Source organism: Ictalurus punctatus, chromosome 2 (genome assembly GCF_001660625.3).
Source record: "Ictalurus punctatus breed USDA103 chromosome 2, Coco_2.0, whole genome shotgun sequence".
Taxonomy (NCBI): domain Eukaryota; kingdom Metazoa; phylum Chordata; class Actinopteri; order Siluriformes; family Ictaluridae; genus Ictalurus; species Ictalurus punctatus.
The window spans coordinates 26,001,525-26,015,298 of NC_030417.2; the positions used below are offsets into that span (position 1 = coordinate 26,001,525).

At 35.9% G+C, this 13,774-nt stretch overlaps 1 protein-coding gene across 3 annotated transcripts in view; it reads left to right on the top strand.

Annotated features, from left to right (window-relative positions):
* plppr2a (phospholipid phosphatase related 2a) overlaps positions 1-13,774 on the top strand; it is a 50,660-nt gene that overhangs the window by 26,718 nt on the left and 10,168 nt on the right. For 2 of the 3 annotated variants that reach the window (XM_017484578.3, XM_017484571.3), the window contains exon 3: positions 3,725-3,913. In XM_017484578.3, the coding sequence (XP_017340067.1) occupies positions 3,725-3,913 (189 nt within the window). Of the gene's footprint in view, positions 1-3,439; positions 3,914-13,774 lie in introns of those variants that run through there. The other variant, XM_053674531.1, reaches the window with a different exon arrangement.

Below are 13,774 nucleotides of genomic sequence, written 5' to 3' on the forward strand. Positions count from 1 at the left end.
GAAGAATGCAAAGGCTGCCACGGAAAATATGGTTCCAGTGATGATCCAAAAGCAGAAGAATATGTCATTTTAGATGCTGCTGCATTTTTCTGCAAGTGGTGTTCATGGAGATATGATTTTTCAAAGCATAAAAGGCCTATTGATTTTTGCAATTAGGCACTTTTTCAGTCAGAACTGAGTTACCCACCATTTAAAAAGGATGATTGTGTGTGTTTGTGTCTTTTGTAACAAAAATTGTAGCAAAAATATTTTTTTATTAACTTAAAATCACTGTCCCACTTTTGCTGATGATCTGTCCCACTTTATATGAAAACACTCTTTCAGTGAAAAACAGTGCCTACGGGTGTTCAAATGTCTGTCATAATCACATTAACGCAATGTCAAATATTTTTTCAATACATTTACATTTAGGAGGGCTGTGTATTTACAAAAAAAATCTAAGGCTTGCAGTATTAAGCTTCTGTCATTGTGTCATGGTGAATCTAGCAAAAACTGTCCCACTTTTGGCATAGTTCACCCTACAGTTCATACTGTACCTCTTTTATTAAAAATTAAAAGAGTAGCATTATTTAGTCATCAAAAAATATCTCAATCACTTTGAAAGGCTTAAAATATGAATTCAAATTCAGAGCTGCCATGTCAGATTTGGTGCACAGTGTTCAGACTGTTACATCATGATGGATTTACTCCACAATCTTATGCATGAACAAAGAACCAGCTCCCATCAGGGACAGTGTTATACACATTATATGAGGAAGTTGAACGTGGGCACCCCAACACCACACCATTAACCTGAGCAGCATCAGGAAAAAGACCCAGACTTCTAGCAAAAAGGAAGAATATATATTAATTTTTAATTAATATGTATGTGTTTTTATACATAGAGGTGTTTTTTTCTTGAACCAGTTGACTAACAAAATGCTAGCTATGAACATGTTCACTGATGAGATGGCTAACGAGAATGTGAGTAAAACTGACTTTCCACACTTATAGCTAATGTTATGGTTTTTTCACCTAGAATTTAGTAAATGGGAAATCCACATATTTTATTTGAAACAACTCATTAGGAAAAAGAAACAATAAAGTTTGGAATCAAATATTTTTACCATAGTGGTACTATAGCTTAAGTTGCAAAATATCAAAGAAAATCACCTCTTTAATTACTCTAAAGGCAAAAAAAAATTATGAAAAGATCACTAAATACGTCATAGACATTCAACTCACAAACATCTCATGTGACCAAAATGAAAAACAATACACCCTCCAGACTAATATAGCCTTTTGATGGAAAAAAGGTGCAGAAAATAGACATAGTGCCATATGGAATCACCGCCCATCCTTTCTAAATGAGCAGAGACCCACATTGTGATTCGGGCCCCATGGGATACAGGGCCATTTGGGCCTTGCATGCCTGCCAAATTTATTCAGTATGCTTGAGTGCCTCCTCCATAACTGAAGTCTGTTCATGCAGTACCTGACTCAATATCTGAACAATGTGGATATTGTTCATATGAAGCCAGGAAGTGGGATACTATTTGATTGTGCTTTTGTATTGCTCAAATCCATTGCACACTATTTTAGACTGGTAATAACATACGGATAAAATCATTTATTTCAATCAAATGTTTAGTACAGTATCCGCTCATTTGAGAAAATTCAAGTGCACGTTGAACTATTTTCATGGTTGCATTAATAATCCATATTAGTCCTTTTTGTAAGAAAATTGGAAGCCATTACAACTATCTATAAAGCATAACATTTTATTGATGATGTAGTCGATGACCTTGATAGACTGGTAATAGCATATTGATCCTGTGTGTTTTACTTTTAATTTTGTGAATAGGAAATGTTGGGTTAAATATGCGTTATGATTTTGTTCTTCAACTCATTGTAGGGAGCTGACTAGTCTAAAAATCTCTACACCCCCAAGGCTGAGAGAAATGGAACTGTCGTATGCAGTGTGTCTGAGTCATCATGTCTTGCTTTTGTATGGTTATTAAAACCTTCAGAAACGCTGCATCTCTTTGCAACACTGCAGTAGCCTGTGCCTTCAGGCTCAGCATATGCCTTGATCATGCTGATGATTCATGTTGTGATTAGGAAAGAATGAAGTTTTAGGTTAAGCAGAATAATTATGTGCATTTTGAGCTGCCTCATTACCCAGCTAACTTGGAGAATGTTATTAGAAAGGTCAGCAATGTATCTGACAGGTTTGCATAAGGTTCAGCTGTAACATTACATAAATAACATTCTTACAGTATTCAAAAACATGTGAGGTAATAAGACTTGGCTTCTTAATGTTCTATGAATGTGATCCACAAAAATGCATATTATGGAAATGTCTCTGTTAACTTTTTTACTAGTACAAAATGTTGCAGCAATGTTGTATGAATGTGTTTTTCCACAATGTATGTTTTAATGTTTTAATAATTCACAGAAAAAACCCAAAATATTCTAGAAAATGTGCTAGAATCATAACATTTCATAAACGGTCTGCTGAACGAAAATTTCAGCTGGAAGTAATTTAACTAAAGTATTTAACTAGTGCACTTGTGCATAAAGTATGTACAGCAGAAATAGTGTTTAAATAATGAAATTGCTTCAGTGTTCCAGTGTTTGTTTTATGGTGTTAAAATCTGAGTATGGAGATAAATGTTCGAATGGAGTTGTGGGGGGAAAATGTTCAGATATTAATCCTGGATTTGTTTTTGAATCAAGTGTGATGTGTTTTTTTGTTTTTTTATTTTATTTTATTTTTATTTTTATTTTTTTTTTTGCTCTTTACAAGTATTCCAATTATTACCAGCGCATTCAGTGATAAAGTGTGATAAACTTGGATTAAGATTTAAAAAATTATATTACATTCCTATTTCCCCTTTTTCTGCACATACTGCTGGACATACAGTAATAGTTCCCCTCTCACTCACAGCCCCATTTTTACAAAACAAAGTGTCAATAAACAGTCATCCATTACTAGGAATGGCTGTAGAAGACATTTCAGTCAAATTGATTGTCACGGTGTGTTTCTGTGAGTGTATGTGTGAACATAAGCTCCTCAGGGTTTCCCTCATCTGCCACACACACATACAGTATACAAATACTCAGACAGAGTTATAAATGGCCTTTACATGGCAGATATTGCTTCACATTTTCCTGGCAGTCGGAACTCAGTGAGTATGTTGTTCTAATCAGAAACTCAGCGAAGGGAAAGCAGCATCAATTTAAAATGTGTTAATGATCACGTTCGCACATGGCTTCTACTCACTCCGCACTTTACATACAGCCAAAATTACACACACACACACACACACACACACACACATCCACAGGGTTCACACTGCCAGAGTAATGTGTGCCAGCTCACACACATTCCCTCTCTCACACCCCCCCTCCCTCAATCCCTCCTCTTTTTGGCTCAACCGCCTTCTCTCTCTCTCTCTCTCTCTCTCTCTCTCTCTCTCTCTCTTCCCTGGCAGATATTCCCACCTTGTCTGTTTCTCATCACATGCTTTTCTCCGTTCTCTCTTTCTTTTTTTACCCTGTGTGCTGTAGAAATTTTAAAATCATTTCTCTTCTGTAAGACCTTCTCTTTCATTCCTTCTTCTTCTCTTTAAATTTCTCTGTCTCTCTCTCTCCTTCCTATGCCAGTTTGTGTGGTTGTATGAGTGCAGGGTTGGAGTATTCCTCCTCCTTCTCAGTTCTAAGGACCATGTTCTATTTCCAGCTGGTGATCATGGCAGGAACGGTCCTCCTGGCGTACTACTTCGAGTACACAGACACCTTCCCTGTGCATGTCCAAGGTTTCTTCTGCTATGACAAGACGTTTTCCAAGCCTTACCCAGGTCCGGAGGAGAACAGCAAAGTGCCACCTATCCTCGTGTACTCGCTGGTTACTGCTATCCCTACCATAACGGTGAGTGCTGTGTTTCTATTTCTTTCTCTCTTTCTCTCACTAATGTGTGCTGTGTATATGTGTGTGTGTGAGAATGAATTTGTGCAAGTGGTAGAACATAGATAAGTGTGTGTGCGTAGGAGGGATGTTTCAGAGAAGGTGGGCAAGTTTTCACTCTGTACTTTATTTATCACTTCCACATGCACTGGGATGATGGAAATGTACAAATCATATGTATACATTTAAGATAAATGGATATGAATGAGAATGATAATTGGTGGTTTTGCTGGTGTTCTCTGGTTGTATAGTAAACGAAAGGCAACAGATTGCAGAACCACATGCATTTACCCCCCTCCCTCTGCAGAGACTGTTACTTGACTATGTGTAAAATAAATTGCCAGAGTAAATAGCTAAAATACACTTCATAAAAGCCAAAAACACTCAGGCTCAGAAGTTTGTTGTGGTGTATTTCAAAAGCAATTCTTACAAAGAATGAAACAGAGCACAGGCATGACCTGATCAGTTTTAATGAAACATCTATCACTGAAAAACTGGCCAAAATTTCACAACAGAACCTATCCAGATTCAGACTCAATCAAAGTCTGTGCACAAACCCCACCTGACTCAGTCTCAAGTATTCAAGCATAGCACAGTGAAAACCTGACTCATACTGAACTGAATACTGAACACCAGAACAACCTGGCCCATACTAAGCTAAAACCTATCAAACACAAAATGCAGCTGCAACTTGATGAGGACCTACTGACAAAAATGTCTTTTGTAAAGCCAAGTTCTTGGCAAAATGCTCTCAGTTCTATCCAATACTGATGCTCCAGTTTACCATGGGTCAGTGAGCTCCACTGATGCTCCATTTCACTTCAGAGTGCTAGTTCCACCAGAGGGCTATGTGACAGCTCCACCTCAAAGGCAACTCTTCGACACTAATTAATTTCATCTACAGCTTTCAATCTTTGAAGGCTGAGATCTTTGGCCCTGTTCTACACTAAATGGCACCCTAAGCCCTGTGCTCCTCCTCTAAATCTGCACTTTGGTAACATTAGTGAGGTGCAGACCTACGATGTGCAAGTCCTCAGGGGTGCACGGGTATAAGAAGCAAGCATTTATGACCATCTGAGAAATCAAAAGTCATGTTCATTACTCACTCAAACACTTAATGATAGGAGAATGGAAAATAATATCAGGGTTTCCTCAGGGTAAACCAGTTTCCTCCCTCCTCCCAAAAAACACACCGGTAGGTGGATTAGCTACACTAAATTAACCTAGATGTGAATAAGTGTGTAAATGTTTGTGTGCATGATGCCTTGTGATAGACTGCTATCGCACCCTGGCTGTATTCCCTGGCCCTATGCCTCATGTCCAGTCTTCCCAGGATAGGCTCTGGATCCACTGCAACCCAAAGATGAATGAATAAGTCATTACACCAAAACAGAAAAGGCACTGATCACAGATCACATGACAAAAACAAATGATGTACCATGGCAGTGTCAGCTACTTGTACACAATAGCTCCATTTAAAATGATATGTAGGTAGGCTATAGATGAAATCAGGTAATCAGTCCACATTGTTCCACAGTGTTGTAGCCCTGATGCTGTGCAGTAAAATCCAGAAAGTTTATTTGTTGCATCTGCCATGTTCTCTGCTTTCATCCCCATCCACCGTGATTGATAGCTATATTCAACTGGGTTTTGGGTAAGAGAAAGCTGTTGAGCTGTATCCAGGCATGGTTTGCTTTAAATGTGCACAGAGGGCATTTGTGAGCACTTTTCTGTACAATGTCTTAAGCAAATGTAAATACAATTCTGTAAATCAAAGAGGCTTTCTAAATGTAATAAAGTTTCTACATACAAAATACTATAGAACACAGTAAACAGTGAATAACAGTGAAATCAAATCAAAGTATAGATGTGACCATACACCATACCGTACACCTATAAAACTACATCATGTCTTTTAGGTACACTGTCATGCAGATATTTGTTTTTATTTATTTATTTATTTATTTATTTATTTTTAAAAGAATTTGGCTAGTAGGTTGTTCCAAGCTGCCACACACACTGCTGTGCACAGTGCTTCTGAAAAGTGGTCATTTGTGGTTACTTAATAAGTTACTTCTTATGTACTTTCTTTGTTTCAAACTTTTTTCGTGGAAAATACATTTGGAAATATTCGCTCTTTTACAACAACACATTAAGCCAAAAGACATTTAAAAAAAAACAATTTTGCACAGTATTGTATCTCATTGAAGAGTAAGATAAAGTCATTCCCTTAATCTTAAACCAGTGAGAATAACTGACTTGATTGGAGCTTAACAAGCAAACACTCTTATTAACTAACTAAAAAAAAAAACAAAAAAAAAATCTGAGTGCTAAGTATGCATTAGCTTAAATATAAAAGTCTTTTCACCATGTAGGTAATATATGCAGTATTTAGCAGTACTGAAGGTCTGCTAGCAGCCATTAGACTGATATCCTAATAATGGTGGATCAGTATACAGGCAGGAAGACCATTATCATGATCAGGACAGCTGATGAAAGAGATGCCAGCACCTTTAAAATTAGCAACACTACTTGATGAAAAGAGCACAAAACCCAAAAAGGCAAAGAAACTGGTTATTAGTTAATGATTCACTGTTCTTTACACACTTTTATGTGGTAATAGCTACACTGCAACTTTCTAAACCCAGGGGTTAAACTCACATAATTCAAGCTTTTAATCTGAATAATAACAATTGTTATTTCACTGTTTGTACTATAATCTATAAATACATATGAAATACGTCATATGTCAGTATATATATATATATATATATATATATATATATATATATATATATATATATATATATATATATATATATATATATTAACATTTGTGATCTTGATGAGAGAATTCACATTTGATCTATAGTCATTTGTACAGTATGTGATTGCTCCAATGTACTATAGATTCAAATTCTACCTTACTCTTACTTTAATTCATGGTCATTGTTTCATTTCAAGTCTGCGATGTAAGACTAGAGAGACTAAATGACAAAATGTTACTGTCTAATAATGTACACATGATATGTGTACATGTGTTACTTGATATATTCCAAGTATAAATTTCATTATTTTTTCATATACTGATGTAAACAGATCTGTCAATTCAAATTCTTTCTGTCCTGTGCCTACATACACAGAGTGTGTAGTGAATATGGCTGACATGGTGTCAAACAGGAGTAGGCTAGTAATAAAAGTGATGTGTGATAGATCAACAAATTACACTCTTGTTTAGGTCTAGTAGCAACAAAAAAACAATCAACTGTACTTGTAAACAAACATTTGTACTAAAAATAAACTCAAGATTATTATTTTTTAAAATATTGGTGTGTGAGACTAGCAACTAAGCCTTCACCTTCACCTTTGCTAGCCAGTAACACTTTGTTATTTATAACACTTTGATTTTTTTTTATGTTTTACTAATGTAAAAAGGAGATGTATGCTCTGGGTAATGTGATAATATATTTTAATTTCATTTGAATTTCAGTATATTTGCCAGATACTTTCTAAATTAATTCTAAGGAACACTAATGCTAGGCTCTGAAGAAGATCCTTTCATCCTCTATCAGAGAAAACTCCAGGATTATTGACACACCTCATGAACATAAGGACGAATATTTCTATAAAATATATATGCAATAAAGAATATTTTTAGTATTACTATTCAATTTTCAGCATGCAAGTTGAGTGCTTTTACATATGAGGACACTGTATAGTGTTTTTAACACATTTCTTCAAATTAAAAGATTTTCTTAATAAGAATACTTATAGTTGGAACCTCCTCCATGCCGGACATCTCAAGGTCCTTTATATTCTTAGATTTGTGCATACGGACAATGTGCCCATTTCAATTTAGATCATAACTTCATAATAGGATTCAAATGCAGAGTCTGAGATCCATCTAGAAGATACTCCTAAGTCTTCCGACAGAGATAACAGGGTTTTAGCTTCAATGATCCGCTATTATATTTTATAGCGGTTATCAGGTGCTATTTTACATGTATTCAGTCCCCCTTTTCACCAAACAGTCCGATTTTGGTTTTACCTTTTCACAGCACACGGTTTTAATTGCTTGTATATTCATGTAATAGCCATTACCGGAATTGTGCAGTTCAACACCATCTGTCTCTGTAGCGTTAAAAGCTTTTTTGTTTTTCCTCAACATGATTGATGTGAAAGGGGTCTTTATGTGTGCAACCTCGTGTTTATCCGTTATGAAAACAGGACATGGTCAAATGGTCAAATGGGTTTTTGTTTTTCTGAGAGAAAATGCTAATTAAATAAAGGCTGTATGAAAATTATTTTTTCAAAAGGTATGGAAAAGTAAATTTTTTGTGGAACTTTTGATTCAATACATGCAGTGCTAATTTTAATTCAATTTTTGTTGCTCATTTTCATGACGGGTGTCAATAATTCTGGAGTTCACTGTAACCACATGATCAAAATACATGTACAGTAAAAGATACACTTAATAAATGTGATTAATGTATGATGATATACTTGTAACATCCTGTATAAGTATAGGAACAGTTATAGTATAATGACATATAGTATAAGAATAGTTTGTCCTCCGTGGTTGGGGGTTCAATTTCCGACTCCGCTCTGTGTGTGCACAGTTTGCATGTTATCCCTGTGCTTCAGGGATTTGCTCTGGGTACTCCAGTTTCCTCCCCAGTCCAAAGACATGCTTTGTAAGCTGATTGGCAAATTGTCCATAGTGTGTGAATGGGTGTGTAAACTATAAACTGTGTGTGATTGTGCCCTCTGATGGGTTGGCACCCCGTCCAGGGTGTCCCCCACCTTGTGCCCCGAGTCCCGTGGATTAGGCTCCAGGCTCCCCCGAGACCCTGTGTAGAATAAGCAGTACAGAACATGGATGGATGGATAGTTTGAACATGTTTTAATGTACATCAGGATAGTGACACAGAGATAATGCCATTTCAGTCTTATGCATGCACTAAAAAGGGTACCGTATTCATTTTATACCTTAACAAATCCCTGCTCACACTCTCTCTTCACAACTACAGAATATCCTCTGAGTGATGTGTGTATGTGCTCTCAACTGACTCACGCAGGCTGTTGCTCCATGTCATGAAAGCAAAGCAGCTTTATTCTTGACACAGATCTGACAGAGAGGAATTGAATTTGAGAAGAAAAGAAATAATGAAGGGAGGCATGTACAATCAGCCTGGAAATTGTTCCTTCACTCAGCAACTTTCATAATACAGCTGTATTACTGTGCTAGTATGAGGGTTGTAGATTTTAAGAGGCAGAATGGAGAGCAAGACAAAGAGAGCGTGAAATGCAATAGAAAAAAAATAAGAGAGAGAGAGGAGTGTATAAGGAAAAGTAGAGAGAGAGAGACACTAATCTATCTTTCTAATGCAGGATTTAGAAAGAATAGAGGACAATGAAAAAGGATGAGCATTTTACATATGATAGATAGATAGATAGATAGATAGATAGATAGATAGATAGATAGATAGATAGATAGATAGATAGATAGATAGATAGATAGATAGAGGCATCATTAGTTTTGAGTAACCACTTTATGTTGGTCAGGTTTGCAGAGCTTATCCTGGGAACACTGGCATGAGGCACATGAATACACCCTCCAAACCACCATGCACATACACCCTCATACACTCATTCACTCATTCACACCTGGAGGTAATTCAGAGTAGCTACTCTGCCTACCAGAATGTTTTTTGGGAGATGGGAGGAAACCAGGGAACTCAGAGGAAACCAAAAAGGATACAAAGAGAACATGTGAATCAGTAACCCAAGCTCAGAATCAAACTGGGATCCCTGGAGTTATGAGGCAGCAACATTATCCACCATGAGATTTGCTGGAAAGATCAGGCAGAAAAACTCCATTACTTAATCATACAGAACAGTGCTTGTTGTTGCATTCCTTAAAATTCTCTCTGCATAATCTCTTCTGCATTGACCACGTGCTTACTCTTGTGTATGAGTCATTAGATCTGTCCTCAATCTTCACTCTACTCACACACACACAGACACACACATTCAGAATTAAGTATGACACCAGAAGGTGATAGTCATATGAGTCATAAAAACTGTGTCTAAATAAGGGTTAGACTGAGATGGAGGAGACCCAGAAGAGATGTTCCAATTTATCATTATTAAATTCTGCACACTTACACACGTACAAATGTTCCAGACACAATAACGTTACTACATGTAGTTATTTTACTTGTGAGTCATGAATTCATTTCCTCAATTTGCTTTCTTTTTTACCCTCAGGCTCCTCTTTTGTTTATCAAAAAGTGTTTGATATAGCTGTATTTTGCAAACTGTCCAGCAGCCAAAGTATACTTTCAGGAGGAAGTATATTCAATTTTGAGATAAAAATCTCACAAGCACAGATCCATACTCATGGCACAAAATCTGAACAGTTGTTGCAAGTGATGCTTAGATGATTTTAGCTCAAAGATGGAATGGGATCATCAGGTTAAACAAATAATCATGGGTAGATTTTCAGATTCAGGAATCTATTCATTGTCACCTTTCCTAAATTTAAGGCTAGATTGTTCTGAAAATAAGTGTACTGAAAGGCTAGACTGTTCTTGCCCCCCCCCCCCCCCCCCCCCACACACACACACAATATCCACTGATGTGGTTTTCCCATGATGAATCTCTTTTTGATAAAGCGTAGATGGCCATTTGAAACCATTTGCGTCATAATTAAAGTGTTATCTGGGCCAGGTGGTTTGAGCTCATATTCTGTTTGTGTTCTGTTCTGAGCAGGCAGCTGTAGAGGGTCTTACTTTAGAGCTCTGTAATAGAGTCATGACCTTGATCATCCATTAGCCTTCTCAAAATGATGGCTCTATCTGATCTCATCTTTGAGATTATTCATACTCATGTTGAGATTAGCACACAGATACGTGTGCACAGCTCTCCTGACACTTCCATTAAGTGCACATACATTACAGGAAGCCTTTCATGCTGACATGAGTACACACACACACACACACACACACACACACACACACACACACACACGCATATTAATGCATGTGACAAAAATATTCACAGACATGTATTCTAAATGCATTACATATCCAGTGCTGGAATATTGCTAAGCGATTATTGGCCTGTTGGAATAGCAGAGGATTTTTAATGCTTTGACTCCACTGTAATCCTTTCAAGAACTGAAAGAATGATGAGAAAGAAAGGTTAGTGCCACCAGTGGTGTCTCATTGAATAAGGCATTTGGCTACTGATTGGGAGGTCATGAGTTCAAATTCTATCAACATATATATATATATATATATATATATATATATATATATATATATATATATATATATATATATATATTATTATTATTATTATTTTACATACAGTATATATACAGTGGGGTCCAAAAGTCTGGTCCAGAAATCTGGACCAGATTTTTCATCTAAATTTTTCATTTAAATTTGGGAATAAGCAGAAGGCTTTAGAATTTTGAATTATTTAATACACACAGAAAGTAACTTTTCAATATATTGCATATTTAATATTCACGATTTTGTACTATTTCTATGTCCCTCTTTAAATGTATGCAAATATGTTATGTATTTGTGACGGCTTAGTACAAAAGGTCAGATTTTCCTCATATATATATATATATATATATATAAACCTAACCTAAACCCTTTTTTAAAAACATAGAACAAGTATGTAATGTAACACGGAATGAGTGAAGTACTGCACACAGCAATAAGGAACGCAATTAAGGATAATGTCAGGTAAGAAAACATTACGACAGGATCAAATGTCACAGATTTTACTGTCTCTTATAGTTCTATAAGAACATGTCATTTAAAAAAATCTGAGATGATTGTTATTAGGAGGAATCAGCAATGGTAGCAAGGTGTCTAAATTTGATTCGTTTCTGTTTCTAGTTTCTGTTGTAAAGTTAAGCCAGTGCAGGGAGAAACTTTTCATTTTATCTTTCCATATTTGTAGTATGAATTTTCTCGATATTTGTTAGTGATGTTAGGACAAGTGGTGCTGTCAGAATATTTAAAGTGATTAGGAACATTGAGGATCTCAGACAGCCTGCTCAAGGCCAGAAGAACTGGATGTATGGATATGACCGGAGAACATGAACGTAATCATCTATGGAATCTGGGCCATGTTTAGATGTATTATTAGTAGTGCTAAAACCTGTATGCTGGTGTTTACTGTACTGTACTGTTTACTGTGTGAATAGATGTGAATCTTAGTGTTGCAGGACATGGAAAATAGGTTGCTGAATATGATTTGCCAATGAATTATTGCATATTCCAATTTGAGTTCAGATAAACATTGTTAGGGAAAATGAAGGGAATGTTGTGTCATCCTGATATAATAAGAGATTATATATTTGTGATATTTTTCGTGGTTTGAACTGATTGCGTCTTATAAAGCTGATGTCTTATAAAGCTGATGCCTTATAAAGCTGAGGGGGTGGACACTGAAAATGGGGATATTGATTTTTTTTTTCAACTCCTTTCTGCTGAAGATACTAAATAAAACAGTCGCATAGTATGTTAAATTTATCTTGTTCAACTGGTTGAAGGTTATGTGCGAGATGCCTTTGAACATGAACAAACACCACAAAAATTTACAGGCAACTGAAACAGTGTTGGGTGGTGTTATGTAGACCAATATCACACCAAGCCAAGATAGAAGCCTTATGTATATACAATATAGTACATCTGTTGCATTTGCTATGCAAAATGTAAAAGCAAAGTCCATTACAGGAATGACTAAATGTCCTATAGAACAAAGCCAGAACCACTTGGAAAATAGTAGGGCTGATTGTTGACATTAAATTACTAATTAAGGAAGTGCTACAGGCAAATCCCTTGGAAATCCTTTTGTGAAAAAGATACTAAACAGGCTACAACACATTACACACTTTCTTTTTCTTCTTCTTCTTCTTCTACTTCTTCTTCTTCTTCTTCTTCTTCTTCTACATCTTCTTCTTATTATTATTATTATTCTTTTCTAATAAAATGTGAGTCAGTTTTGCCTCTTTCACTGCCTGGTAACCATAGGCCAACAAAATATTTTCAGTTAACAGTGAACACTGATGTTTTTTCTACAATATGCACTCAATGGGCACAATGATAATGCTATAAAGCTATAGTCATATAAAGCTATGAAATCATTTGACCTGAACATTCGGAAATGTGTTATTTCTTATTCAGCTTTGATCTGGTAGCCAAGGTGTGATTGCTGATTCAGGGCCAAGCTGCCAACCCTGGCAGGATGTACCACAGTATAAAATAAATTTTGTACCCACATTTATGTCGTGTCATATGAACATGACTATAAAAATGTGCAGTATGTAGATTTTGTTAGTAATGAGTGTTTATGGTTATAGTTGTTCACCATTACCTATACAGTGTGCTTACTTATAATATTCATATAGACACATTTTTAGAAATATGAAATATGCCATGTGCTCTAACTGGAGCTCTTACAACAGCATATGTAAGCTAGTGGCTTTAAGTAAAAATGTTCATATGATTCCATTTAATTGCATTTATTTTTTGTGTAAAAAAAAAAAAAAGAAAAACCCTACACACAGCAACTTTATCGAAGGAAGGAAAAATTTTTTGTTTTTTGTTTTGTGTGGGGAAACAGGCAAGGCAAAATTTCTCTTTGTTTGCAGTAACTGATAAATTGTCGCATTAATTACAGGTAAACATTAATTACAGGTATTTTTAGGATCTCTTTCATGTACATACTTGTCATTTGAATGTTGACGTTTTTAGTCAATCACAGTTTAAAAATTGATTGAAGATAAAAATAAAAGAG